At 38.3% G+C, this 27,817-nt stretch overlaps 1 protein-coding gene across 3 annotated transcripts in view; it reads right to left on the bottom strand.

Moving 5' to 3' along the window:
- SRGAP1 (SLIT-ROBO Rho GTPase activating protein 1) overlaps window positions 1-27,817 on the bottom strand; it is a 231,133-nt gene that overhangs the window by 168,871 nt on the left and 34,445 nt on the right. The window contains exon 1 of one of the 3 annotated variants that reach the window (XM_025040947.1): window positions 3,416-3,495. The exons of the other annotated variants lie outside the window; for them this stretch is intronic. Coding sequence (XP_024896715.1) covers window positions 3,416-3,476 — 61 coding nt within the window. The 5' untranslated portion in view covers window positions 3,477-3,495. Of the gene's footprint in view, window positions 1-3,415; window positions 3,496-27,817 lie in introns of those variants that run through there. 3 annotated transcript variants of the gene reach the window in all.

The raw sequence follows: 27,817 nt of genomic DNA, 5'->3' as shown, positions 1-27,817 counted from the left end.
AAAGAGATATTAATAACTATGCAAATACATAAATATATACTGTGATAATGAAGGAAAAGCACGAAATAATATTATTTAAGAACATTTAACATGGAAACCTAACCTAGCTGTAGCAGGTGGGAGAGTTGAGAGGGGTGCATTTGGCTTCTCCAAGGAAGCATCATTTGAGCTAAAATCTGAAGGATAACAATATGGAAGGTGGGAAGAGGGAGTATTCCATGAAAACCCCCTGCCAAGGCCCGAGAAGGAAAAGGGACAGGTGCCTTCATGGAACTAAGAGATGCCCAGAGAGAGACAAACAGCTAGAGGTGAGATTAGAGATATGAACAGAGGCCTCTCATCGGTGGCCTTTGGATATTATAGATTTATCCTAAAAGCAATGTTTAAAAAAGGCTTTGAAGGGTTTCGAACTTGGGGGTTCAAAGTGAGCTAACTGCATAGTGGACAATAGATTGGAGGAAAACCAGAACAAATGCAATTAGGAGCCTATGCCATCACTCAAAGGGAAACTGATGGTAACTGGGACTAGGGTGGTGTGGTCGAAATGGAGAGAACTGAACAGATTCCAGAGATTTTTCAGAGGTAAAACTGGCAGGCCGGGGGATGGAGTGGTGATGGTGGTAAGCCAAAGGGAGGTGTCAAAGATGACTCCCAAATTTCTGGTTTGTCCAACCAGATAGATGGGCAACAACTCACTGAGACACGGACAAAGTCTAAGTGTGAGATGAAAGAACACCTGTTCAGTTCTGCCTGTGTTTAACTGGAGATACTTCTGAGACATCAACAGATGAAACACCAAGTAGGTAGCTACATGTATAACAAATACATATCCCCCACATTAAAAAAGTCTTTTTATTTTTTCCCTAGTGTTGCTTTTCTCCCCAATGTCTTTCCTATTTCAGTCACTGGACTTACATTCCATTATTCACTCTCAAACTAAGACATCATCTTTAATTCCTCTTTCTCACACCTCCTTCCAAACCATCAAGAGGTCTTACCAGCCTTATCTTCAAAATATGGTCCTGAGTCCAATTTTTCACCACCTTCTCCACCAACACTGGCTGAAGCCAGAACCCTCTCTTGCTTTAACTTCTGCATGCCCCTGACTCATCTCTATATTCCTGTTCTCACTGCCCCTAGAGTCTTTTGATGAAGAAGCCAAGGGATTTTTTTAATGCATCAACTAAATCATGTTTCTCTCCTTCTAAAAGCCCTGTCATGTCTTCCCATAATTCTTAAAGTCTAAACTACAATGTTTACCATGAGCTCCAGGCCCCAGGAGACCTAGCCCCTGCCTTCCTTCTCGACCTCATCTCCCCTGGCTCACTTCTCTCTCATCACAACCGTGCTCCTGCTGCTCCTTGGATATCACAAAATAGTCTCTGTCTCTGAAACTCTGCCATGCAGTGTTCTACCATCACAGTTCTGCATGGCTTGCTCCCTTGCTTCATTCAAGTTTGGGATCAAAAATCACCTCCTCAGAGGCTCCGTCTCAAAAGTTACTGGGGAAAGGCCATGGAAGACCACAGTGAAATGTAATCTTATACCCACCAGACTGGCAAAAATTAAGATGTCTCATAATACCAAGTGGATCAGCTGGAACTCCTAATCACTTCTGGGTGGGGATGGAAACTGGTACCACCTCTTTAGAAAACAAATTGGTTTATCATGTAAAGCTGAACACTGACCCAGCAATTTTACTCTCCGAATATCATGGAGAAACTTCTGCACATGGGCATTAAGAGGCACACACAAGAATGTTTAGCAGCACTGTTGAAAAAACAAAAGGCCAGAAAAAAAATCCAAATATCCATCAATGTGGCAATGAATCAAATGGTTTTGCACATTTACTCAACGGACTATAATTCAGCTATTAAAATGAATGAACTACAGCTACATGCAACAATGCAGAATGATGACAGTATCTTTTTTTTGTAATGCTATTATTTTTATAGGGCGAAACAAACAAGCAAAACTAAACAAGATAGTACTAATAAAACTGGTAATTCTTGGTAGTTCTTAGTTCTTAGATTAGATGGTACAGTCGCAGGCATTAATTATGTCATTATATTTCATAATTTACAAACATGTTAACATGTATATATTAAATGTCAGATAACATAAATTAAAATAAAAAGTAATACTAAACCAAGATGAGGGAAAAAGTTACTATTTTGGGTAACATTTTGGTTACTTTTCCCCTGACTATATAAAATAACTACTGCACCTCTTCTCAGAACTTGATTGTTTTTCATAGCACACATCACTCTCAAAGGTATATACGTGCATATATATACATAACACACACATTCATTTCCTTGTTTAGTCTAAGTCTCTTCTCCTCCATAACTGTGGAGTCTCTGACATTCTTGAACATCACAGTATCCCTAGGACCTAGAAGAGTACCTGGCACATACAATAAATATTTATGGAATAAATGAAAAAATGGATGAATGAAATGCCTACATAGCTAAGCAGAGAGGTAGAGACTAAAAGGTTTAGTGCATGGACTCTGGAATCAGACACCTTTGGGTTCAAATGCAGGCTTTAGCAAGCCTTCTTAGTTGGGTGACCTTGAGTATTTCATTGGGTCTTAGTATCCTTATCTATAGAATAATGGTGTGGTTAGGATGACCAAAGAAAGAATTTAGCACTTTGTCCAGCACAAAATTATTATTATTATGCAATAACAATATAATTTCTCCCATAAAGGATTTTTTTTCTCAGTGGCTGTGAGAAATTTGAACTCTTTAGGCAGTTTTTCAATGACTGATTTCCCCCACACCCAATTTTAAAATATGGACTCATGTGGAATCCTATAGTTATTTCTGCAGTTTGCTCAGACTAAAGAGATGTGTTAGGGAAATCCTGTAACCACCAAACTTCCAGTGAGGATGGCACAATATAATCTTGCATCTGCTCTGGCCACCAGCTCAGGAGATCACCCAGATGAGAAGAGTAAAAATAGTACCTGCCATTTACCGAGGGTTTTTTCTATGCTAAACAACATAGACACATCATCATGTTAATTCTTCACAACTACTTAGGAAGCCGATATTTACAGAAAGTAGGCTTACTGTATGTAAACTATTTTCAACTTTGGGATTGAGCAGGTTCTGTCTGGAGTGGAGATAATATTCAAATAGTAATTAGCAGTTCTTAAGAACAGATTTGCATTATCAGCTGTAATATAACCTTTCAAAACAAAACCCACACACACAAAAAGCAAAATCTGTATTTCACATCATAAATGATGCCTTATTTTATCATAGTAAAACCCAGGGCCTTTATTGCTGTGAAACCCATGAGGTCCCTTTTAAACATGAGTAGAGCAACAAGGACCAAACTTTGCAGTGCTGCTGACTCACAATGCTCCCAGCACACTCAATAAAGATAAACCTTTCAGTTAACTCACCATATTTTCCATCTGGATTATAGCCAAGGACACAGGACATCCCTCCCTCCAGATGGACCATACCCTCTTAGAGAGCTCTAGGTGCTTCTGGGAGATCAGCTCCAACTCTGTTCAGCCTGGGAACCTAGATGACACTCCAGAGGTTCCAATGATTCAGGAGAATCTGAGATTAACAGTAACACAATGACTTGTAACGATAGTAGCAAACCTTTAAAGGTGCTTACTACGCATCAAGCAGTATTTATTCTAAATGTTTTACATATAATTGCTCATTTAATCTACATAATCATTCCACGGGATAGGTATAAAGCTTGCCATTTGACCAAATCCTATCAGTGAGAGGCTTGAAAGTGAACGCATGATTTCTACATGCGAACTGACCCAAAACAAGCAAGGTGAGACCTGAACAGAAATCCCTAGTAAAAGAGCCAGTGGCTCCCAATGGCCCGGCCTCCTTGGTTTTGATCAAGCACCTCCCTTCTCTAGTTCAAACTGCTATTTCTCCAGAATTAACCAAGTGGAAATAAATGAGGAGGGAGGGAGAGGAGGAAGAAAAAAAAGGGAAACTTAATTTTTGTCACATCCCACATCCTGACTACTTCTCATCAAGTCTACTGACCTACTTGTAATTCCCACACCTATCTTATGTCCCATGACTTTTACATCATCCAGGGCGCCTTATCCCCTTTCTCAGCTTTCAACAGAGCCACAACTTCCTCTTGGAATTTCTTCCTGAGTCAAATGTCTCCCTGTTATCTCCTTCTACCCACCTCTATGCTCAGAACTCGCTGTGCATGTTCCCTATACCATGGAATTCCCAGTTTTGGTTTTTATTTTTTGTCAATCTCCCCTTTAAAATTTCAGCATCTTTAGACCGCGGCTGACATCTGCTTTCCCAGTGTCTGATAAAAAGCTGGCCGGGCTGCTGCAGACAAGCAATAAATGTTTACTGACTGAGGAACTAAGGAAACCATTGCTCCTGGTGGAAGGCACATCATTTCTCACCACTCCCCAAACAATGCCCTTGCAGAAGCAGCGGAATGAAAGAATTAGGAGAGGCAGGAAGGAGCCCCTGCACTGGCAGGGAGCTTAGCTGTTTGATTAGTAATGAAGGACTTACAAGAGAATCCTTTCTGGGAGCTTCGCTTCCAGCCCTAGAATTTAAACTTTCATCTTTTTCAATAAAGCAAAACCATCACTACCAGCTATGACCAAGGCTTGCATTTAATGCTCGGGACTTCTCACTTCATTAATATACAAGTTTTTGAATAGCTTTTTAAAAACTTAGTGAAAGGCTGCTCACAATGTTTTGAGCAGAGTTTCTGTTCTGAGAGTTACTTTTTCTCTACAGGGCAAATCACATTTGATTTTCTTTTAGTCTTCAAATAAATGCTGTTTAAAAGGCTGGAGGCATTGAAGGTGAAGAGAGAAGGATACATCTAGAAGTTGTTAATCAATACGGAATTTCTCTGGGTGACCTCAGCATTTTTCACATTTCCACAGGTCTCCTTGGAGATGGTTGCTATGATCACTCAGTGTCCCCGGCTAAAATCTTCAAAATGTGGATCGCTGCTTTTATTCTTTTTCGTCTCCTCTTTATGAGCTGTTTTTTTCCCCCCTCACACAGTTTCTTTATGAATGCAATCAGCTCATATTTTTTTATCACATAATATTCCATACAAATAGAATACCTCCATTCTTTTGGTTCCTCTGAAAACGCTTTTATTTGGATTACAGCACTGGCAGCCCATTAGGAATACCATTTATATTTTTATGTTTCCTGGTTCCTTGAAAGTAAATTATTCATATGGCAGTCCACCCTGCGTACCTCCTCTTTTCAAAAATACTATTCTGCACTGGAAGGAAACTGAGCATTGACCATAAAAACACCCAATCTGGTTGATTCTTCTTATGTTGCTTATTAAATAAGCTCTTGGCTTGGAATATCTCAAGATTAATTTTTAAATGTATGTAACTTTTCTATTTCCCCTTTTAACTAAAGTTAATAAAAATATACTTTTATTTGACTCTACATGCACTATTCGCATTTCAAATACCTCAATTTTATGTTGGCTATTTCTTACAAATGTGTAAGAGGAAAAAGAACACAGAAGTGCTGTAAATAAAAACAAAATCTAAGTATCGACAGCCAATAACCAGGAAAAGCCAAAAATGCAACATCTGAAAACCACCTTAGCACTCTCCAAGCAAGGTTAGATGCTTTGTTGAAATCTAGAATTCAAATGTAAATTACAAAATAGATCCTTCAGGGGGTTTTCACAGTCCTAATTATGTAAATCTGCAGAACAGGGAACACATCTAGATGAAAAAAGGTAAGGAAAAAATATATAGTAAATGGAACACAGGGAATGGTTTTTAGACATAAAGGTGTAGGGTCTCCTTTAGCTGCCAAATTTTTTAAAAGAGGAGCAACTCAGGGACAAAAACTAAAATTCAAATCTTCAAAGAAGGAAATGCCTGTGCGGCAGGACTGTAATGATGTGAATCAGTGGCAACGTGATACAAAGGCCTTTTATTAGTGCAAGTTACACGTATAAAAGAATGCAAATTTCATTTTGTTCGTGTACAAAAAAGTGCTACCTAAATTTAGGCTAGTTATTTTTATTTTTAATAATATTAAACCGTAATAGATTTTATAAGTACTTATACATTAGAAATTAATTCTTTTGGACCTGTTTTAAACATTTCCTTAACACATAGGGTTAAATCATCAGGAATCTATGGAGCCTGTGAGTTGATGAATCAAGTTAGGTCACTAAAAACAAAAGGAATAGATAAACGGCTAGAATTCATTTATTTGTTCATTAAATCAACAACACTTGATGAACACTCATTTTGTACCAGGCACTATGGTTGGCATTTGGGATGTAAAGGCGATTAAGACCTGTCTTAACCACCCCTTAAGGATTACATGGAAAAGACAGAACCATAAATACATAACTGCAGTTTGATAAAGTACAATCGCAGAGGCATAAAACAGGATACATAATTCAGTCTTTAAAAAGGAACAAGTGCTGATATGAAAAAGTTTTATGAGAATTGTAGTTTCATTGTCCTGAATGCCAAATTCAATACTGCTGACACAAAAATTCTATTCATATAGAGATGAACATTGCCCTGAAGGAGCTGATAACGGAGCACAAGGGACAGTAAGGGAAAATAACAAGTGCTTCTCAAACTATCAGTGATAAAGGACCAGTTTTTAAAAATCCAAATCCTTCAGACTTCCATAAAATAAATTTTTAAAAACTAGAAAATAAAAAATAAAAGTTCTAAATACTTACCTTCAATTTCTGCACTCATCTTATGCAGGACCAATAACATACATCTCGGTCCACAGACAAGCACCTCAATAAAGTATTATAAGTGCTAAAATAAAAGTATATAAGCTGCTGTCGCATAGGAGAAAACTGATCTGTTTATGGAGAGAGGGATAGAGTTAATTTAAGGAAAAGCTTTCTAGAAGATGTAACCTTTGAACTATGTCTTTAAAATGTAAAATTCACCAGAAAAAAAATATAGTAAGGCATAGAAAAAACAGTATTCTAGGTAGAAAGAGTAACACACAGAGGTAGGAAAAGCAAGAATTTCTATATAATTGAGTAATGAGGGAAGAAGGAGGCCTATCCAAGGAGGGTCTTACAAGTGGGATATGTACCTCTTTTGGTGAAATTTCATAAAGAGGACTGAGAAAAGAAAGCAGCTGATTCCCTTGCTGAGTATTTAAAATATTATTACAAAAACAGCACTCCAGGGACAGCCACAAGTGAATTTAATCCTTCTGGGCAGGGCTTATTGAATACCACCTTAATTTACATGAGTTCCTCTTTCTTCAGAGCCGGTATTACAGGGCTGGGCTACCTGTCAAATACTGGAGAAAAATTCCCCATCATGCCAGACCTAGAGAAAGTTTTCAGATATGAAGGGTAGGGTTTACGGTCCTTTTATTTTTTATTTATTTATTTTTTTTTAATTTTATTTTTCCATCTCTCCTTGTAGATGGGTATTGTAGTAAAGAGTGTGAGTTGTGTCTAGAGCTGACTTTCACTTGCTCCATGACCTTGGACAATTTACCTATCCTTCCTGTTTCCTCAACTCTAAAAGAGGGACAGTGGCAGGGTTATCATACTGTGAGGATTAAGTGAGTTACTACAAGTAAAGCACTCATAACAGTGTCCGACAAACTGTAGGTGATCCATAAGTGTCACTGAGTTATTAATATCATTAAAAATAAAAAGAAATGGAGAAATAATATCCCTCTTCCCCCCTCCCCGCCCCGTGTCATTCACAAGTATCTAAAAGTAGGGCCAAGTAGACTCCCTAATTCTAACCCTGAACATCATCCAGTATTTCTCCAACATCACTGCAAACCTAAATATGTATTACAGGTGGAGAAAATAGAGCTAATTATAGGTCTCTGAAGTAAAATGACTAAGGAAAATCAATAGAGAAGCGCTTATTTTCCGTCTTGATCCTACCTTAGTTATTCCTAAAATTAGAAGCCAGTAGTTTTGGGTTATTGAAAGACACTTCCTCTGTGAGAGGAAACCGGAATGAGACAAGACTGTTTAGGCAGGCTTTATTTAAAACATTTAGCACTTCTTAGAAATGTAAAGTAATCAGGGTGATGCTTAAATATTTTAAAGTCTGAGATGGTTGCCCAGAGTTCACTGAGAGCTGGACAACAAATGGGGACTACAGACAGAATAAGCAACGTGGTGCCGCTTCACAGAGCGGCTTAAGCAAGTGGGTGTAGTAAGTTGGGGTCAGGAATGTAAGAGTTTATCTTAATTTAGCAGCTGCAGAGCTGGCAGCAGCCAAATCTAGTGAAGTCTTTTCAGGGAGATCAGTTTAGGGCACAGCCGTCTAGACAAAACACCATCACAACATGAACGGGCACAGAGACTCCCCACTATCAACACAAATTCCAGAGACAGAACCAAGGCTGCCTTAGATGTTGCTGGCGCATCAGTAGAAATAAGAAATCTAGAGGCCAAAGTGTTCTGGGATCCAACTTAAGGATGCTAAGGGCACTTTGCAAAGACAGTCAGTAGGCTTTTAGTATCTTGGGTAAAGTTATTAAGTTTCTTTCCCTTGTCCTTCAAACTTATTGTCAAGTGTATTGTTTCTGAGACCCATTTCCTTCTCTGTTCTCCCAACACTTCCACATCTTCACCCCAAAGTTGTCAGGACAAATGTTAAACCTCTTCAATCCTGGCGAAGAGACTCTTTAAACTCTCCATTGCTCCCACCTATCAAAAGGCTGACCTACGAGAAAATAGTATTGTCCCTTAAATGCAAAAAAAAATTATACTGTTTTTACCATCACTTGCAGAGAATGTATAAAAGCACGAGAAAATATTATTATGGTTTCGATAACCATGATCAACAATGTCTGCACCCCGCATTAGCTTTCATCATTTTTAACCTCTTAATTCTGCTTTGCTACTATCTTATAGATACTACTAAAACATCAGGTCCCATGTATTTTTTTCCCTTAACAACAATGTACCATGACTTGAATGTGTTTCAAAATACCCAGTACTACCGTACCTGTCCCTGTAGAGAGAGGAATACAGGCAGTGGCCTGCCAATGCTTGCAAGTTCAAAATGGGGCAGAAGAGGCTGGGAAAGTAATTGTGCTGTGCTATGTTACTCGGGAATGCTATATTTAACAGTCAAGTACAGTAAGAAGGATAGTCAACTAAAGAAGATAAAATAGTAGTTTATATATCAGTGACCTTGAGGAAGGAATGAACACAGAACAGAAGGCATAGACATATTTAGTTAAAATAACTGTGCTGCCAGAGATTGAGGAAACAATTTCCTGCTAATAATATCTGACAATACAAAACAACTGTTAAGTAGCACTAATCTTACCAAAATTACAAGTCTCAAGTCTCCAAGTTGGATTTTGAACTTAACCTTGTTGGTGTCTTTCAATCGTCTAATCAAGCATTTATAAAACATCTACTGATTATCAGCATTGCATTTGACTCTCTAGAGTAAATAAAAGATAAACAGAAGACACAAACCCTTACTGACAGAAATTTATACTCCGATGATTAATTGTACGTGTCAACTTGGATAGGCTATAGTACCCCAGTAATGTAATCAACACACTAATCTAGGTGTCACTGTGAAGGCCTTCTGTGGATATCTACCACCAGTTGACTTTAAGTAAAAAAAATTACCTTCAATAATGTGAATGAGCCTCAATCACCTGAAAGACCTTAGGTGCAAAACCTAAGGTTTCTCGGAGAGAAGGAATTCTGCCTCAAGACTGTGGCATCAATTCCTGCCTGCACTTCCAGCCTGTTGGCCTACTCTATAGATTCTGAACTTCCTGAAATATATCCTGTTGGTTCTATTTCTCTAGAAAACCCTGACTGATAAATAATTATAATCAAGTGGTAAATAAGAAGAACAAATTGCTTCAAAGATACCTTAGAAAGGCCATTGCCAAGAGTACACACTCAGACGATTCTGGTATAAAGGTATAATTTCTACAATGGCGCCAAGTCCAAAAGAGGAACACAGGAGTGCCTATATTTGCTTGGGGGTAGTCAGAGAGAATTAAAAATATCTGAGATTTGAAATAAGGATATATAGGGAATTGACTGTAGGAAAAGGAAAAACACACAAAATTGTAAAGAGAGATTAGAATGCAGAGTGTATCTGTTGGAGTATGAAGTAAAAAGACAGAATGAAGGTGAGGGGATAGCACAAGTGATGTGGTAGGAAATAAAATGGGTTGCAAACAGAGGGCTATGTCTGCATGTGAGAAAGATCCAGGAAAACCAGGCTCAAATCAACTTATGCCCTCATAAATTACACAGCAGTTCAATTTTTGTTGATTTTATAAATGCATAAATGAATGCTAATGGGTTATATTACATTGTTATTGTAAAGATGTGTAGTTAAAAAGAAAAGTAGAACAAGTTTAGCAATAAGGCAGGATACAAGATCAATATACAAGAATCGATTTTTTCTATATATTAACAATGAACAATCTGAAAAGAAAATTAAGAAAACAATCACATTCACAATATTATGCAACAAAAATAAAACATTTAGGAAAAACTTAAACAAGTATACTCGTACACTGAAAACTATAAAACATTGTTGAAAGTTATTAAAGAAATCCAAAAAAGTGGGAAGACATCTCATGTTCATAGAGCCAAAGACTTTATATTGTTATGAAAGCAATAGTCTCTAAAGTGACCTACAGATTCAATGCAATCTCTATCAAAGTCTCAACTAGTTTGATTTTTTGCAAAAACTGACAATCCTGAAATTCATATGGAAATGGAAAGTAATGAAAGATGGCAAAAAGAAAAAGAAAAAGAAAGAGAAAAAAAAAAACCTTAAAAAGAATGAAGTTGGAGGACTCCTGCTTCAAAGTTACTACAAAGCTACAGTAATCAAGACAGTGTGGCACTGGCATGAGAATTACACATACATTAATGCAACAGAACTGAGAATCTAGATATAAACTTTCACACTTATGGCTAAGTGATTTTCAACAGGGGTGACAAGAAAATTCAATGCTGAAAAACAGTCTTCAACAAATGGGGCTGAACTCCTAAAAGAGAACAAATAAATATTTATGACCTTAGGAGATACAATGGTTTCTGAGATATGGCATCAAAACCACAGTGACAAAAGAAAAAATGGGTAAGCTGGACTTCATGAAAACTAAAAACTTTTGTGTCTCATAGAATATCATTAAGAAAATGAAAAGACAACCCAAAGAATGGGAGAAAATATTTGCAAGTCATATATCTTACAAGGGATTTGTATACAGAATATATATTAAAAAAAAAAAAAAACAACTCTTAAAACTCAATGATAAAGACAAATAGCTCAATTTAAAAATGGGCAAAGAATTTGAATAGAAGATATACAAATGGCCAGTAAGCATATGAAAGATGCACAAGATAATTAGCCATCAGAGAGATTCAAATCAAAACCAAAAAGTCAGATAATAACAACTGTTGGTGAGAATGTGAAGAAAATTAGCACCCTCACATATTGCTGTTGGGAACATAAAATCGTAGTCACTTTGGAAAACAATTAGGCAATTTCTAAAAATGCTAAATACAGAATTGACCACGTACTCGGCAATTCCATTCTTAGGTATATACCCAAGAGAACTGAAAATACACATCCCTACAAAAACTTGTACACAAGTATTCATGGCAACATTATTCATAATAGTTAAATCAAACAAACAAACTCAACGTCCATCAGCTGATGAATAAACAAAATCAGTATGTCCATACAATGGACTATTACTGAGTCTAAAAAGTAATGAAGTACTGATACATGCTACAACATGTATCAGATGAACCCTGAAAAGATATGCTTAATGAAGTCAGTCAGTCACAAGGGACCACACGTTGTATGATTCTGCAGATGTGAAATGTCCAGAATAGACTAATCCAGAGAGACAGAAAGTAGAGTAGTGATTGCTTGGAGTGGGGGTAGGTTGCAGCAGAGAGGAGAGGTATTGGGATGATTGATAATGGGTAAGGAGTTTCTTTTGGGGGAGAAAATGTTCTAAATGTAGATTGTAGAGACAATTGCACAACTCTGTGAATATACTAAAAACCACTGAACCCCTTTAAATGTGTGAATTTTATGGCATGTAAAATATATTCCAATAAAGTTGTAAAAAGTGGGTAGAGGAAGTAGTTAGATGATCAAACCAGATTAACCATCTTTTCAAAATAAAGATGTGTTAAAGGTTAGGTGCTACTGGAAAAGGAGAGGAGAAAGAAAAAAAAAAAAGGACAGGTGTGGGTGCTTGATGTTTCCTCAAGGTGGATCTCTTGTGGCTACTCTCCATGCTCAACCCCTCAGGGATAAACAAATAGCCCAGCCTTCCAGGAATTCGATTTGAGCAGAGTCATACAAGGACTGAAGGCATTTAGAGATGAATTATTTGAATGTCAGCACTCCAGAGACATTGTTCTTGAATTCCTATTATTTTGCGCCCAGAGCTACCCTGCATCCTGGTTGTTCAACTCTCCTTCATTTCTGTCTTCCGTTATGAGAATTCCAATAAATTCCTCCTTTCTTGCTTATTAAGGCATCCCATATCAGTTTCCGTTGGGAAAAGATGGATTTTTTTTCGATATTCAGGGAAGGTTGGCAGACAGATACAAGCATCATGAAATTTATTAAAACAAAGTACAATATATAAACTAATTTTGCTTGAAGAACTTATGATACAGAGTAAATATTCCTTTAGGGATTCCTTTAATGATACTGATAGGTTACTATAATAAATTGTTCTTACTTTACCAAGCAGAGATCAAAGAAGCTTTTTTCAATGACGTAGTGCTCACTATACATTTAAGCAAGCCACATAGATATAAAGATATAAATATTGTAATATCTAACACTTTAAGAACGGGGGATAGGTAAATCCAATTATTAGGATACTGCTCATAAATCTTACTAGCCTAGACAGTGTTTCTTAAATTTTAATAATGGATGGACCCTTTTGATAATAAAAAATCCTGAAAGATAATTCTAGAAACCTCAAATTGAAAAATCTGGTGTCCTAATTGTCAACATAAGAAATGCCCAATTTTTTTTATAGGAGTAGAGAATTTTTAGAGGAGTTTATTTGAGCAAAACTGACAATATATGCCAGGAAGCAAGATCTCAAATGCTCCCCAGAATAACAGTTCTGTAGCTTCCTTCTTGCTTTTGAAATTAAGGAGGGAAATACAAGGAGGTGGGAGAAAGCAAAGTGGAGACTGGACTACAGAATATGTGCTCTCTTGAGGGTTAATATCCCCTTGGAGGGGTACTATTTCTGGCATCTCAAAGGTGTGTTAACCTAGATGCATAAGAACAATGGCCAGTTATAGGCCTGGGGTATGACTCCCCACCATGACCCTGCCCAGTTAGGAATTTATAATCAAATCACACTGCAAAGTTCTTTCAATAGAACCCCTTTTTTCTTCTACATAATTTTAGCTTCATTTAGGATATTGGTATCAATTTGATTGTAAACACAAAAGTAAATGTGACTGGAAATAACCCAATGCCCATCAAAGGGTAAATAAATAAACAAAATGTAGAATCCATACAATGAATACTACTCAGCAATGAAAAGAAACAAAATGCTGACTCTGCTATAATATAATGAACCTCAAAAACATTACACTCAGTGAAAGCCAGATGCAAAATACCATATATTGTTTGATTCCATTTTTTATACCATGTCTCAAAAAGGTAAACTTACAGAGACAGCAGATCAGTGGTTGCCTAGGGCTATGGGTGGGATCCCGGGGTTAACTACATAAAAATATGAGGGAACAATTTTTAGGGGTAATAAAAATGTTTAAAACCTAGACTGCAATGATGACTGTATAACTGTAAATTTATAATAAAAGTCATAGAAACATATACTTACAATAGGTGAAATTTGTTTAAATTCACTCGAATAAAGTTATTTTTTAAAAAAAGTAAACGTGGGGCAACAATCTGTCAGGAGATCATCATCATATAATCCAAAATCTGCCACTTTAAGATTACACAGAAAACTTTTTAAAAATGCATAAAGAAGGTGCAAACTGTCATCCTAGGCAGTATTTTTCTAAGTCTGTTGAGATCTTGCTTCCAGGTGTATCCTCTGTTTGACTCAAATAAACCGTTATAAAAATTCTCTACAGGTTTGAACCTTTCTTATGTCTATGAATTTAGGGACCTCAGAGAATGCCTCACAGATCCGTACATGGCTATTGAGAAAAATTTCCCCAAAGGTACAAGATAGTCTTTGCAAGTTCTCTGGGGACCTAAATGTTTTTATCCCTTTTGCATGTACACGAGAAGACAAAACAAAAAATCAAGAATGTCTCATTCTCGTTTAGCTGACAATCTTTCTAGAATGCTTTATACAAAGTCCTACGCTTTGGTTATATTTTCGTTTATTCTCATGTGAGCTTTTTCTTTTTAAGTAAGAATGCATGTTTTTAAAAGAAACCTATAGTTCTACTACCTTCGTACAAACTTTCATTTTAACCTATGAGCTGCATGGACTCTCCCTTTTCTAGTAAAACTCTGGACTCCTCTCCAGGTTATATTAACCCTCTGCCTGTTATAAAGAGTAAAACTAGTTTTTCCAGTTTGTTGTTTGCCTTATTTTGGTTTCTTTTTTCTATGTGTAAAAGTTATTAATTTTGTCACAGTTGACTCTGTCAGTCTTCCCAGTTTTTTTTTCTATAGTTTCAAGGCTGCAAGTTATCCTCCATGAGTCTGACTGGTTCTAATCTTTTAAAACACAATGTGCTAAGCACACTGTGTTGATGACTCAGGCTTACCTCCGTAAGTACTACATTCTGCTGTGCTACAGCTCCAACACAGCAGAAGGGTTTACTGAGGTATGTGGGAGTGTCTGTGCCTCCACTGAATAGCCCCAAGCTGCTGTGACTTAAGTCCTTCCGGTGCTGTCATCCTGTCTGCTGTTATTTTTCACTTCCGTCTGCGGGCCTGCTTATAGTGAGCACCCCTCCCTCTTTCCCATGTACTCACTACATTGTTCTATGAATTAAGAAACAAACTTATTATACTTGCTAGTTTAGAGCTATGTATAAATCAAAGCTGGGACTTGAAGTTTTGAGTAAAGCTTTGACTCCCCAGGATGAAAATTGCATGAGCCCTGGTGCATACAGTTGGCTTTTTCAAACAATGCTGGTCCTTTACCAAGACAGTCGGACCATGTACTATTACTGAGCTGGGACTCTTAGCTCAGCTCTCATCAACTCAAGGAGAATGACAGCTCAGTCAACAAATAACCTGAACATATGTGGCTACTACTTTATCTTGTGCCTAAATTTTGATAAATAATCATATGCTTTGTTTTGTAATTGAACATTGCATGGTTCAAAATTATTTTTATTGAGATAAACTGACATATAATATTAGTTTCAGATGTACGTGATTCCATTTGTGTATATATTGCGAAATGATCACCACAGTAAGTCTAGTTAAATCCATCACTACATGGTTACATTTTTTTTCCTTGTGATGAGAACTTTTCAGATCTGCTCAGCAACTTTCAAATATATAATACAGTATCAGAATTCTTTTTTACAACCCTTTAGTAAGACACTAACAATATCAGAATTGTAACTTAAGGTAAAACACAGAACCATACACAAAAGCAGGGATCTTCAAGAGGTGTATGACTGTACATGTGACCATACTGCTTTGTCAAAAATAAATATTTTTAAAAACTTACCAGAGCATATTAGTCAAATAATCACATAAGTGTCACATATAGGCCTACTCTGGGCTGGGGCAAATGAAACCTACTTCTTCAATCCTTTTGCTTTCTGTCCTCAAAACCTGGCTTCTGTTTCATGGTCCCTAAGACGCTGCTTCAGTTCCTGTTATCATGTCCACATGCCTACTATTAGAAAGGGGAAAGAGAGAGGAGCACAATACTTCAGAAGTTGCACATATGATTTCTGTTCACCTCACATCACGGTGGTCAGAACTTAGTTACATGACATATGTAACTGCAAGGGAACATGTGAAATAGTCTTTAGAAGGCATGTGTCCAGCTAAAACGTCGGGAGTTGTATTACTAAATGAAAAAGGAGCATATGTGTTGGTGCACAAATAATTGTGGCAAATTTAGCCACAGATGATTAACACAAAATTCGAGGTAGGAGTTACCTCTGGTGGGAAGGACGAGAATGCATTTCAGGGGCTTCAGAAATTTTAGTAACACTTATTTCTTAAGCCAGTTGATTACAACATTGGGTTTAATTTTTCATTATGATTTCTTTAAATAGCGGTGTGTGTGCGTGTGTGTGTGTGTGTGTGTGTGTGTGTAATATTCATTATGTATATTAGATAATTTTTAGAAAATAGTTGAAGCTAGGCAGGAGTGCATGGGGATTTATTATACTATTCTCTCTACTTTTCAGTACACTTGATAAATTCTTGAATAAAATGCTTACACACACATACGTTATACACATTTATATACCTTCATCTGAAGGCCCTCTCAGACACACAATACTTATTTTTTTTTCATTGAAGTAACAGTGGTTAATAACATTATATAAGTTTCAGGTGTACATTATAATTGAATATCTGTATACACTACTACTAAAAGTCTGGTTTCCATCTATCAGCATACAATTGACCCCCTTTACTCATTTTGCCCTCTCCCCACTCCCTTTCCCCTCTGGCAAGCACCAACCTGTTGTGTGCATCTGTAAGTCTGTTTTTTGTTTTTTCATTTGTTTCTTTTTTGTTTTATATTCCACATGAGTGAAATCATATGGTTTCTGTCCTTTTCTGTCTGATTACTTCACTTAGTCTAATACCTTCAAGGTCCATCCATGTTGTCACAAATAACAATATTTCATCTTTTTAATGGCTGACTAGTATTCTATCACAATCTTTATTAAAAACTTACTCATAAAAGTAGTCTTAAATGTTGGGTTATATACATAAATATACTATAAGGGAAATAAAGGACTATGTTATCCTTAAAATGTTATAATCTAATTGCGAGGTCAAGACTAGAATAATATTGGGGTGACCAATATTGGGGTGACCAAATGAGATATACAAAGAATCCAGAGAAAGGGGTGATTAGTTTGGTTTAGGAAGAATCAGGTTGCCATGACCCTTAGGACTAAGCAAATGTGACAAAAATAGTAAAAGCACTTAACAAAAATAATAAACATGCAAACTAATTTTAAGCAGATTAGATTTGTACAGGCCTCTTCATGTGGCTGTCATTTTGTTTCAAAGTTTAAAAACAAGTTAAATGTAATTTAAAGGAATAGAAAATAAATTGCTGTTCTACTTTCACATGCTAAAATCTACTTTGTTACTTTATAAACTAAATGTAGTCATTTTAGGGAAGACTTGAGCAAGTGTATTCAGTACCTCTAAAGAGGCAATAAAGCATGATTATGGGCATCTGCACTCGCCTGGCTTACGTTTAGATCTCCAGGCAATTTTCACATACGATTACGATGCATAATTTATTACATATATCAAGACACTTCCAACCAATCTGAAACAACAAAATGGTGAGACTTCCTTAGCATTCCTTTTGTCAAAACTATACTTCTTTAATTTTTTAAAAAAAAAAAATATCTAATAATGGTAAATATGAAGAACCCAAAAAGATTAACTAAAATAATATTAATATACATTTATTAGCTTTTAACTATTGCTTTGAGTCTTCATTTCTATTTATTTACTATTTCTATTTACTATTGATTCTGACTGAATGAATTTTGGTGTCTACTTCAGTTCTATAATATTTATATAATGTAAATCTTTTAAAGTCTTAGCAACACATCGAGTTTAAAACTCAGTGCCCAACAAAGTGTCCATTTTATCTGACAGAATTATATTTAAAACTTGAGGAAAAAATACATGAAATGTTCAAGGAAAGTGTTCCCATTCAAGATAACACTATGACTGCTTAGAATGAATAAAGGATGCATAATTTTCTTGTAATTAGAAATGGGATGTACTGAGCTGATATTATTGGATTAGATTCCATAACTTCGAAACCAAGCTCTTAACAGCCATATTGGTCTCCACATTTCTGAATGAATTAAAAGACTTCCAATAAACTTCCTTTCGAGCACTCCAGGAAATCCTGCTGGAGTCTCCCCTGCAAGTCTATGTCATGCTCACAGCTTTGCAGGCTGCAACCCTTTAAAGGCCAACACTAGCTGTATTTCACAGGAAGTTCTTCCTTTATTCCCTCAATAGTTTATAGGATAAACTTTAGTTGCATCGGCATATACTGAGCTCTGCTTTCTTATCACAGTGAAGCAGCTGTGCTGAAGATGAGACACCACCACCGCAAGAATCCAAACCTTTCTTTTTCTCAGTGTTTGAAATATATTCAGCTTCAGGTAAGTGGTTCTTCTGTGCCCTATTGTCCTCTGATTTCTATATTAATATCTATAAATATCTATGAAAAACATCAAGAAGAAAAAAATCTATTTCCCTCCCCAAAGTCCAAATGCTAACCAAAATGAAATGCCCAGAAAGATAGATTTATATGAGTTAACCGTGTTCATAAACTGAATTTGAGGCTCAGAATAAAGACACATGAAAATGCAATTAAATGAAATCTAATGCAGAAACATTTTACTAAGTGGAGAAGCACTATAATTTCAATAGGACTGTGAGAAATCATGCTATTTAAAGACATATCTGAAAGAGCAGGCAAGGTAAATTGAGGTTATTACCAAAGAAATTCTTGAGAGCATGTTCAAGAGTTACTGCTTAAATAGAAGGCTTGCTAAATTCCTTTTAATTTTTTACTTCCTCCCACAGACAGTGCACAGAATTCATTGATGAGAGTGAAAGTATTTCTTTGTTCCAAATAACCAAGCCATAAAATAATGCAGCAGTAGCAAACTTGAGACCACGATTTGCATGTCCAAACATTATTCTCCTAAATACTGCTCTAGTAGCCTTGGTTCTCTTACTATTATCTCCCCTAAATTTGGCTGCTCATATTGTTATGGAGCCCATTACCCTAATTCCTTTGGATGAAAATGTGGCTCTGTTATAAACCTAACAGAAAGTACTTCACAGGGTGATCTGATCATAAATTTCTAACTGGGCAGGTCATCGTGGGTCGTCACACCTCGGGCACATAAAAGGTTTACTTTTGCCTTAAGTAAGCCCTATCTTGGTTTTGTGCATCTAGGTTAACAAATGTCTCTTTTTCAGAACCCTCAGAAGTGTAACCACCCTCAAGAGAGCAACTCTTTTTAACTACTCTGCAATCCAATCAGATTTCTCTGCCTTTCTTTCCCCCACATAACCTTCCTTTCTTCCCTACTTAATTCCAAATGTATAAAAGAAACTATCATTCTGGGGAGCATCTGAGATCTTGCTTCCCAGCATGTGGCAAGTTTGGCTCAAATAAACTCTTATAAAAATTTTCTCATGGTATAGATACTTCTTACTTCAACACTCCCAAACAAAAGGAATCTTCTCAAATATTTATTCCCATAGAAACCACATCACAATAGCATGTGTTCTAGTTAACAGGCTTTATGGTGGGTGAGATCTTTTATTAAAAAACAGAAAATCTGACCGTGTCAAAATGGACAACTCACAGGTTCCAATTATATTACAAAAGAGTAACTTAAGGTCACAATTTCTTTCTCAGTATTAACTAAGATTCAATTTACATCTGCTGCATAGAGTCCCTCCAGATTAATACACTCAGCACCATTCTTCAGAACACTGTTATCTATACTGTGTGGCAATGTGGGGAGGTTCATACATATTCTTTGCAAACAGGGTTCTCTGATCAAATAAATCTGGGAAATCAAATCCTAATTTCTAAATGTCTTTGGTCACAGATCAAAGTTTCCCCAAATTATTCAACTACAGAATCTTATTTTCAAGTAATTCAACGTGAACAACTCGCAAGAGTTAGTTTAGCATCCTTGGGAGTATATTGGAAAATGTTGCTTTTGGAAAAAAGATCATAAAATAGTGGCCGGTGGGCCAGTTCCTACTCATAGACGTATGTATTCTATCCAGTATGTATAGTCTGAAATAAAACCTGAGTCAATTTGGAAACTTGGAGAATTCACATAAACACCTAGATTTATTACACTCCATTCCTTCACGGTACTAACTAGCTGCAGCCTAGCAGGGGATTTAGACTGCCTGGACGGGGTACATGCACGTTCTCCGGTTTCATGCAGTCCTTTCCTCTCTACAGTCTCTCATCCACAGTAGGCTTTATTCATGGGCATTATTACCTGCCTGCTCCTCTTAGGCATTTAATTGCCTTTGAGACTCTGTGCAGAGGAAAGGAGAACGTGGAAAAAGAACCCGAAGCCTGTTCCCCTGAGCTGATCAATTACAGGTATAGTGAGAAAGCCCATCTCCTACAAACCTCAAAATTTTCAATGTCACATCTTCTGAGTGCTAAATATCTTTACCTAGACTTTATACTCTTACCAAATAATTCAACTAGAATGTTCTATAATGTATTTTCTGTACTAAATTATCACTATGTCATCATCCTATTATTTACAATAATTTACTGGGCGCTTACTAAGTTCTAGGGACTAGACTAACTACATGGGTCCTATATCATTTAACCCCCAGTAACTCTGTGGCATATGTCCTTTTATTATCCTATTTATTGATGGTGATAAGATCTATTATTAAAAACTAGGCTAGAATTGACAAGGTCACACAGTGAGTATGTGGCAGAGCTGGCAGAACAAGCTGTTGCCAGAGCCCACAGTCTTAAACATTACACTACACTTAGCTTTTAAAAAAAAAAAAAAACTAGACCAATTGAAAAACGGACCAGAGGAAGAAGTCTGGCAGAAGGCAATGCCTTACCTTATGATATATCAAAGAATAAAGGCATTCAGCCACCTACTGTTGCAGGGTCAGAATTCACCCACAGAGCAGATGAATCTGAGACACCAAACAAACCCTGAATTCCCCATGAAGCACGCAAAGAGGCAAAGATCTTCAAGTGCAAATATTTTTCAGTAGTAACCAGGATGACAACCCCAACTTCTACTTTTATGTAATAAGCACTTTAGGTGTAACATGAAGCATTTAACAGACATTATAGGACATATAACCTCATTTTTATAAAAAAGAAAAACAGAGCTCTGTCTAGGTTAAAGGACCTGTCGGAGACCTTACAGCTTATGTATCAGGGTGAATGGTGAATGTGGGGCTCAAATTCAGGTTTTTGGATTTCACATCTAGATTCATAGTAAGTGACTCTGTCATGGAAAGAGAAAGAACAGTGCTGCCCAATACATATATAAAGGTGGCTGTATGACTGAGGAACTGAATTTTAAGTATACTTATTTTAAAATAACTTTTATCTATATTTAAATAAATCAACTATCTAGAGATAGTATCAGATCCCACAGGTTAAGTGTTCAGCCCTCATGTCATGTCAAGTGAAAAATCCAAGTTGTTACCTGGGCTTCTGACCAACTGGCTGTAAATCGGAGTTTCTCCTGACCCCTGTGACATTTAAGTTTAAACACCTAGCGACTAGTTGCTACTTGTGAAATTGTGATTTATAATAAGAAATGTATATTTTGGCCTTAGTCCATAGTTCCTGGCATATAGCTCCTAAAACCCTCAGAATTTCCTAAGAGAGAAGAGCAATAAAGGTGAAAGGAAGGCCTTTTGTTATTCAAAAGGAGTCCCTTTCAACCACACCAGGATTTAGGTTAATGAGGTGACTATGGAGACTGGTTATCAGGGGAACCAACTCTGTGATCAGAAGGATGGAACTTCCAACCCCGCCCTACACCTCCAGGGAGCAGAGGGGCTGTAGCTTGAATCCATCACCAATGGCCAATGATTTAATCAATCCTGCCTATGTAAAGAAGAAGCCTCCATAGAAACCCAAAGGGAAAGCATTCAGAGAGCTTCCAGGCTGGTAGACAGGTGGAGGTGTTGGGAGTGCGGTGCACCCGGAGAGGGCAGGTGAGCCCCACGCCCCTTTCCCCACTGTCCTAAGTGTCTCTTCCATCTGGTGTTCCTGAGTTGTATCCTTTATAATAAACCGGCAATCTCCTAAGTAAACTGTTTTTCTGAGTTCTGTGAGCCATTCTAGCAAATGATTAAACCTAAGGAGAAGGTCGTGGGAACCTACAATTTGTAGGGTTTGTCAGAAGCCTGGGTGACCCCCTGGACTTGCAACTGGCACCTGAAGTGAGGGGCCATCTTGTAGGACTGCGTGCTTAACCTGTGGGATCTCCAGGTAGGTAGCATCAGAGTAGAATTAAAGAGGACACCTAGCTGGTGTCTAAGAATCGCCTAGGGCATTAAAATCTCCACACATTTGGTGACCGAAAATACTGAGGTCTGAGTGAAGAGAAAAATAGAATTTTCCCTCACACTACTGTATTGGACAACACAGGACTAAAAGTTCTATAAACCTTTTCAACCACACTTACTGTGTGTGTGCGCTGTGAAGTATATTTTCTACAGAGGCTTGGTAAACTCGGTATGGTTGATAAGCAAAAGATCAGAAGGAGCCAAAGAAAGGCTGTGGTCTTGGTTTGAACACTAACTTTTATATAAAGTTAACAAGCCAAATTTTAAAAAGCAACAATAAGTGCCCAATAAATGTTTTCTTCAGTAAACAAATGAAGACTTCTGAGTTTCCTAAAGCACAAAAGAAATTTATAACACCAGATATAACTACAGTGACAAAGTTCTAATGAATATTAAAATGCACTGAAATGTTCAAAGCTCATAAAAGTAAAAGTGTAGCAAACTTACTTCTATGGGAATTTGCCCATGGTCACTTAGGCAAGTCACTTGGCCTCTCCAGGTTGTTTCCTCTCCTGTAGAATGAAGGGGTTGGCCCATTCATTCCTAGTCATTTTCAGCTGTCAAGTTCTAACTGTCTAGCATGACATGGTCATTCAATAAATCTTTCATTTAAAAGTGTAGCTGAGTACAGCTTATAATGATAAAATCGGATCTAGAACCTTATTTTATTCTTTTCACTGAAACCCTGTGCCACCTTGCAGAGTTATTAATACAGAAAAGCACATTTTGATCTCTTCTCAGCCAGAGATGCCCCCTGCAGCATACCACGCATCTAATAATTTCTAAGCCCTACATTTGCAAAGCCTGGTTTTCTTATGATAATAGACCCAGCACTGTTCTCAGATCTTCAATTTCCTTATTCATTTACTTCAGCTTGAAATAAAAGCCTCCTCCATTTAAGCACAAAAATGACACCCTGTTTTTAGTTGACATATACAACATGTATTTTCCAATAAACTTAACAATGTCTATTGGGGAGTGGGCAGGGACAGCAGCACAATGCCGTCAAAATAACTGTAACAGCAAAAGATTGGATTCACTTAGCAATAGCTTGGATATATAGCATAGAGTTCCAAAGATTCTAATTTTGTACTTAGGTTTACTATGTTGCTCTTCTTCTAAATGCCTGCATAACTGAACAGCCCAGTTCAATCTCAGATGGCATGCAATCAAGGAAAATAATGGGCCATTGCAAACAACTTCAAAGCCTTGGCACCACTTAGGTTAATAATATATAATTGCTACGATTTCTTTTAGCACAGTACTTTTAATTAAATGCGCTAAAGTCTCTACCTACCAACTTGTTTTCAACCACAGGCAGCCATTTCACACTCTGAGATGAGGCATCTAGAAATGTGCCTTTTCTTCCCCAAAAGTATGCCTCTCTTCAATAACGTTTCCAATAACACCAGCTTAGAGAAGATGCACAACCTCTTTCTAAGCCCACCCTCAGAAGAGGGAGGGCTTCTGTACGAGAAATTTTAAAAAGGTGTCTGGAATTGGCAATGTGGAGCTAAGCCGGGCCTTCACTTCACCACTTCCCAGTCTGCAGAGTGCAGAGAGCTCCCTCTAGATAAAGGCCACAGAGGATGTGCTATCTTTGGTGATGAAACAGGAGGTGGAAACAGAAAGTTTTGAAGGAACTGCCTGTTAAGAGGGTCCAAAGGCTGGGGTACTTACAATGGAACCTGTTTTCCACAGGACCCAGCAAAAGAGGACTGCCAAGGGACAGAGCGCAGAGCTATGCAGGGGGACAGCATCCTGCCTTCTAAGGATGAAACTCCCCAGCCACATGGACCTGCTATAACCCAGGTGAAGAGCTTCTGTTCTTCAGGGACGGGTGCTCAGGCAGGCCCATCCAGGAGGGGCTCAGGTGGTGTTTCTTAGGCCTAGTCCGCTCTCCCTCCTCTCACCCTAGATGCAGCTGGCCATTGTAGATGTGGGGAACTGAGCTGAGGGGTGGTGGGGCAGAGGCCACACCCAGTTTAACCCTACATTGCTCATATACCACATTCCTCTAAATATTTCCAATTTCAATGGTTAGCCAGTTTACTAACTTCCTACAATCCGAAAATGCAAACTTTTGCACTACTATAGATTATTTTTTTCAACTGTGAAAACAAAACTCAAATTTTTGCTAGTAGCTACTGCTTGCAGCTACTGGCATGAAGGAGGGAAAAATACACATCTCCGTAGGTGAATGGACAATGTGAGTGGATATTTTCTTTCCTGTGCCTTTTGGCTTCTCTCTGTCAACAGTTATTTTTAAAGTACAGCATGGCTCTTAAAAACAAACTATTTTAGGAAAAATAAACCATTCTAGTAAAAACCTGGGATCAGGTAGGAGAGGAGTGATCTAAGATCAATGCTGTGTTATTATTCCCCTTCTCTGGGGCAGGTATCAGGACCTGGAGTACACCAGAAGTACCTGCAAAGTCGAGACAAGAAATAGATGTGAACCTGTAGCATTTATAAAAGAGATGGAAGAGAGGGAAGACACAGGCCAGGCCAGTCAGGAAGAAACATCACCATGTCATGGAAAAACCAGATAAAGTGAATAAATGATTAGCTCATGGTAAGTATGCAATAACCATCGGACATTCTTGTACTTTTTGTTTCGGCTACTTGTAACTAAGAATTATTGAGTAAATATTTAGTATTCACCATATTTGTTTATTCAAAAAAATACGTGTTATGTGCCTCCAGTGTGCCAGACACACGTAAGATGTTTGGACTAAGACACAACTAATCGGTAAGACACAGATACGATACACACTAGTTTCAGGTTCTTTAGAGGGAAACTCCAGCCTATTTGATAGCCCTGTCCCACTCTGCCCACTTACTCTCAAATAACAAAGATCTTAAAAAAAAGAAGAAGAAGAAGAAAAAAAAGGGTCTCTGAGGCCAACGATATTCTCCTTACAGCATAAGCTCCAGCTCTACTGCATTGCATTCTATTGTTTCCATAAAGCGAATATCTCAAAAGTTGTACAGCATATTTTTTAACAGTAGCAGCTGCTGCTGCCTGAGTCTCATTACCTGACTGAGAAATCTACACAAGATATGCTGTTTTAAAAATCTACTTGAGTGGAGGGCTGGAGAGGGGATCAAGAACTCAGGCCAGAACTGCCACCACCTCTTCTTCCTTCCACCTCTCAGGCTGGAATTCTGAAAAGTTTAAAGCTCTCCTGAGGGAACCCTCTGCTGAGTCAGTAGGACACTGTATGACTCTCCAGGGATGGCAAATGTGGCTTTGTCCCTCTGTCCCACACTCGCTCACTCCTTCGTTCCTTCCACAAACGTGCGTGGAGCACTGAGCACCCACCTGGCATGAGTGGAGGGCTGGAGAGGGGATCAAGAACTCAGGCTAGAACTGCCACCACCTCTTCTTCCCTCCACCTCTCAGGCTGGAATTCTGAAAGTTCAAAGCTCTCCTAAGGGAACCCTTTGCTGAGTCAGTAGGACACTGTATGACTCTCTAGGGATGGCAAATGTGGCTTTGTCCCTCTGTCCCGTACTCGCTCACTCCTTCGTTCCTTCCACAAATGTGCGTGGAGCACTGAGCACCCACCTGGCACCTGGTCCTGCCCTGGGATCACAGGGGTGAGGAGGTTACAGGATGGATGTTATTCCCATGTCCATGGAGGGGAAACGCTTTCAAGGCAGAAGGAACAGTATGGGCAGAGGATGAGGTTTGGCCTCTAGGGATAGTGAAGTTAAGAAGGAGCCACAGGCTGAGCTGAGGGTGTGTTTTTCTTGGGACCAGTCCTGGACCCACAATGATCCTCTTCACTCATGGCCCATCCCGACTCCCAGGTGCAGCTTGGTTCCAAGCAGAACTGTGCCCAACGTTCACCAGGGTCTGCCGTGGCCCAGCTGGGCGTGAAGACTGCAGGGGACTCTGTAGGGGGCTCTGTGGCACTCTGGGGTACCAAGGAGGGGCTTCATCCTGCCATAGCTATACTTTTGGCCAAAATATGTGGCACTGCAATTTTGTGGCATCATTACATAATGATGTGGGGCCAGTCTCATGCTCCCTAGGTAAAAATGGAAGATAGTGACACGTGCCTGGATAGTTGGCATGTTGCCAATTCTCTTAAGCAGAATTTTCAGTCAGTGAGGGGGAAAAAAAGGCTTCATGCCATTAAGAGCTCAGCAGTAGTTCTGGTAACATGTAAAGCTCCTGACAAGTTTTACTCTGTGGTGGAAGATGATGAAATCCCTAAGAAGTGCCTGATACCTTGGACATGTTAACCCTGTGATTTGGTCCATCTTATGCTTTGTAGCAAACCAACTGGAAAAAGAAAAATCTCTATGTTCTGAACAAGATGAGCTGATGTCTGATACTGCAAGAAAGAGACACTCTCTATAAACAGAAACTAAACCCATAAAGACACAAGTGGAAAAAGCTACAATAAACTCACCACTATTGAGCACAATAGAAAAGAAACTTCAGGATCTCCGTACAGAGCTCTAGAATCTCTGTGGAAAGTCAGATCAAGACTGGAGGAATGTGTTTGAAAGGTTAAAGACCTGGCAGCTGCCCTTGGGAAAAAGAAGACGGATGATAACTTGGAATCGCCAGACCGAGACCATGCCAACCATCAGGCAAGAGGAGCCAGTAGGAAACTCACTGATGTTACAAAGTTAAATGTGCATTTCAACAGCCAGAATAGAGAAAAATCAATTCTACATCAACATTTCTAAAGCAGAGGACATAAAGCAGACTTGACAAATCATCTTAAAAAGCCTTCAGACTAAGCAAGCCTCAACTGCAAGTGCACTTCGAAATCTTCAGAAGAGGGAAAATAAAATGACTGAACTTTGTCAAGAAGAAATAGAGCTTCTCAGGCTTATAGACAGATCAAGACTTGGAGCAAGAGGCGGAAAGTTCTGAAGCAGATGACAAGATGAGCTGTGAGGATAAAGAACTGGAAACCTTAAAAGCTATTCAAAGACCTTGAAGAAAAGATGGAAAGAACCAATTCTTCTCAAAGCAGACTGTTCCTTCAACTAAAAGCTCATGATTACTGGGTGAGGGTGTGGGAGGCTGAACAAAACCTCATTTCAAGGCAGGAGGCCGCAGGCCTGAGACAACTCAACAGCCATTAACCTCAAGCTTCTAAAAGTAGATCCTCAACACACCTGATGATCCAGGTGGCACGTGTGCTCCTACATCCCTGGGCATTGGCTGCTACTCCTTTTGAGATAGGAGGGTCTCACACCCTTCCCCTCAGATTCTCTCCTCAGCTGCCAAGCTTTTCTCCTCCTCCTCTATTGCCAAATTTGACAATTCCAATGGATTCGAATGGGCATTTATGCTAAGATTTCCTCTAGCTCTCTCTCCTCCAGAAAGCACAGGTAACCCCATCCCCGACCTCCATCACCCCCACCCGGCATGAATTGGTTTCCCATCAAGAAATTCTTGTCCTTATCCTTCCTCAGTGGGCTGTTTTCCCCTGACACCTCATGCAGAAATTGGAAGTGAGCTACATTCTCGGGGTCACTCAGGCTCCA

This window comes from Pteropus alecto, unplaced genomic scaffold (assembly GCF_000325575.1).
Source record: "Pteropus alecto unplaced genomic scaffold, ASM32557v1 scaffold76, whole genome shotgun sequence".
In the NCBI taxonomy this organism is placed as follows: Eukaryota; Metazoa; Chordata; class Mammalia; order Chiroptera; family Pteropodidae; genus Pteropus; species Pteropus alecto.
Note: the sequence above shows the minus strand (reverse complement) of the source record. Positions and strands in the feature narration are given on the sequence as shown.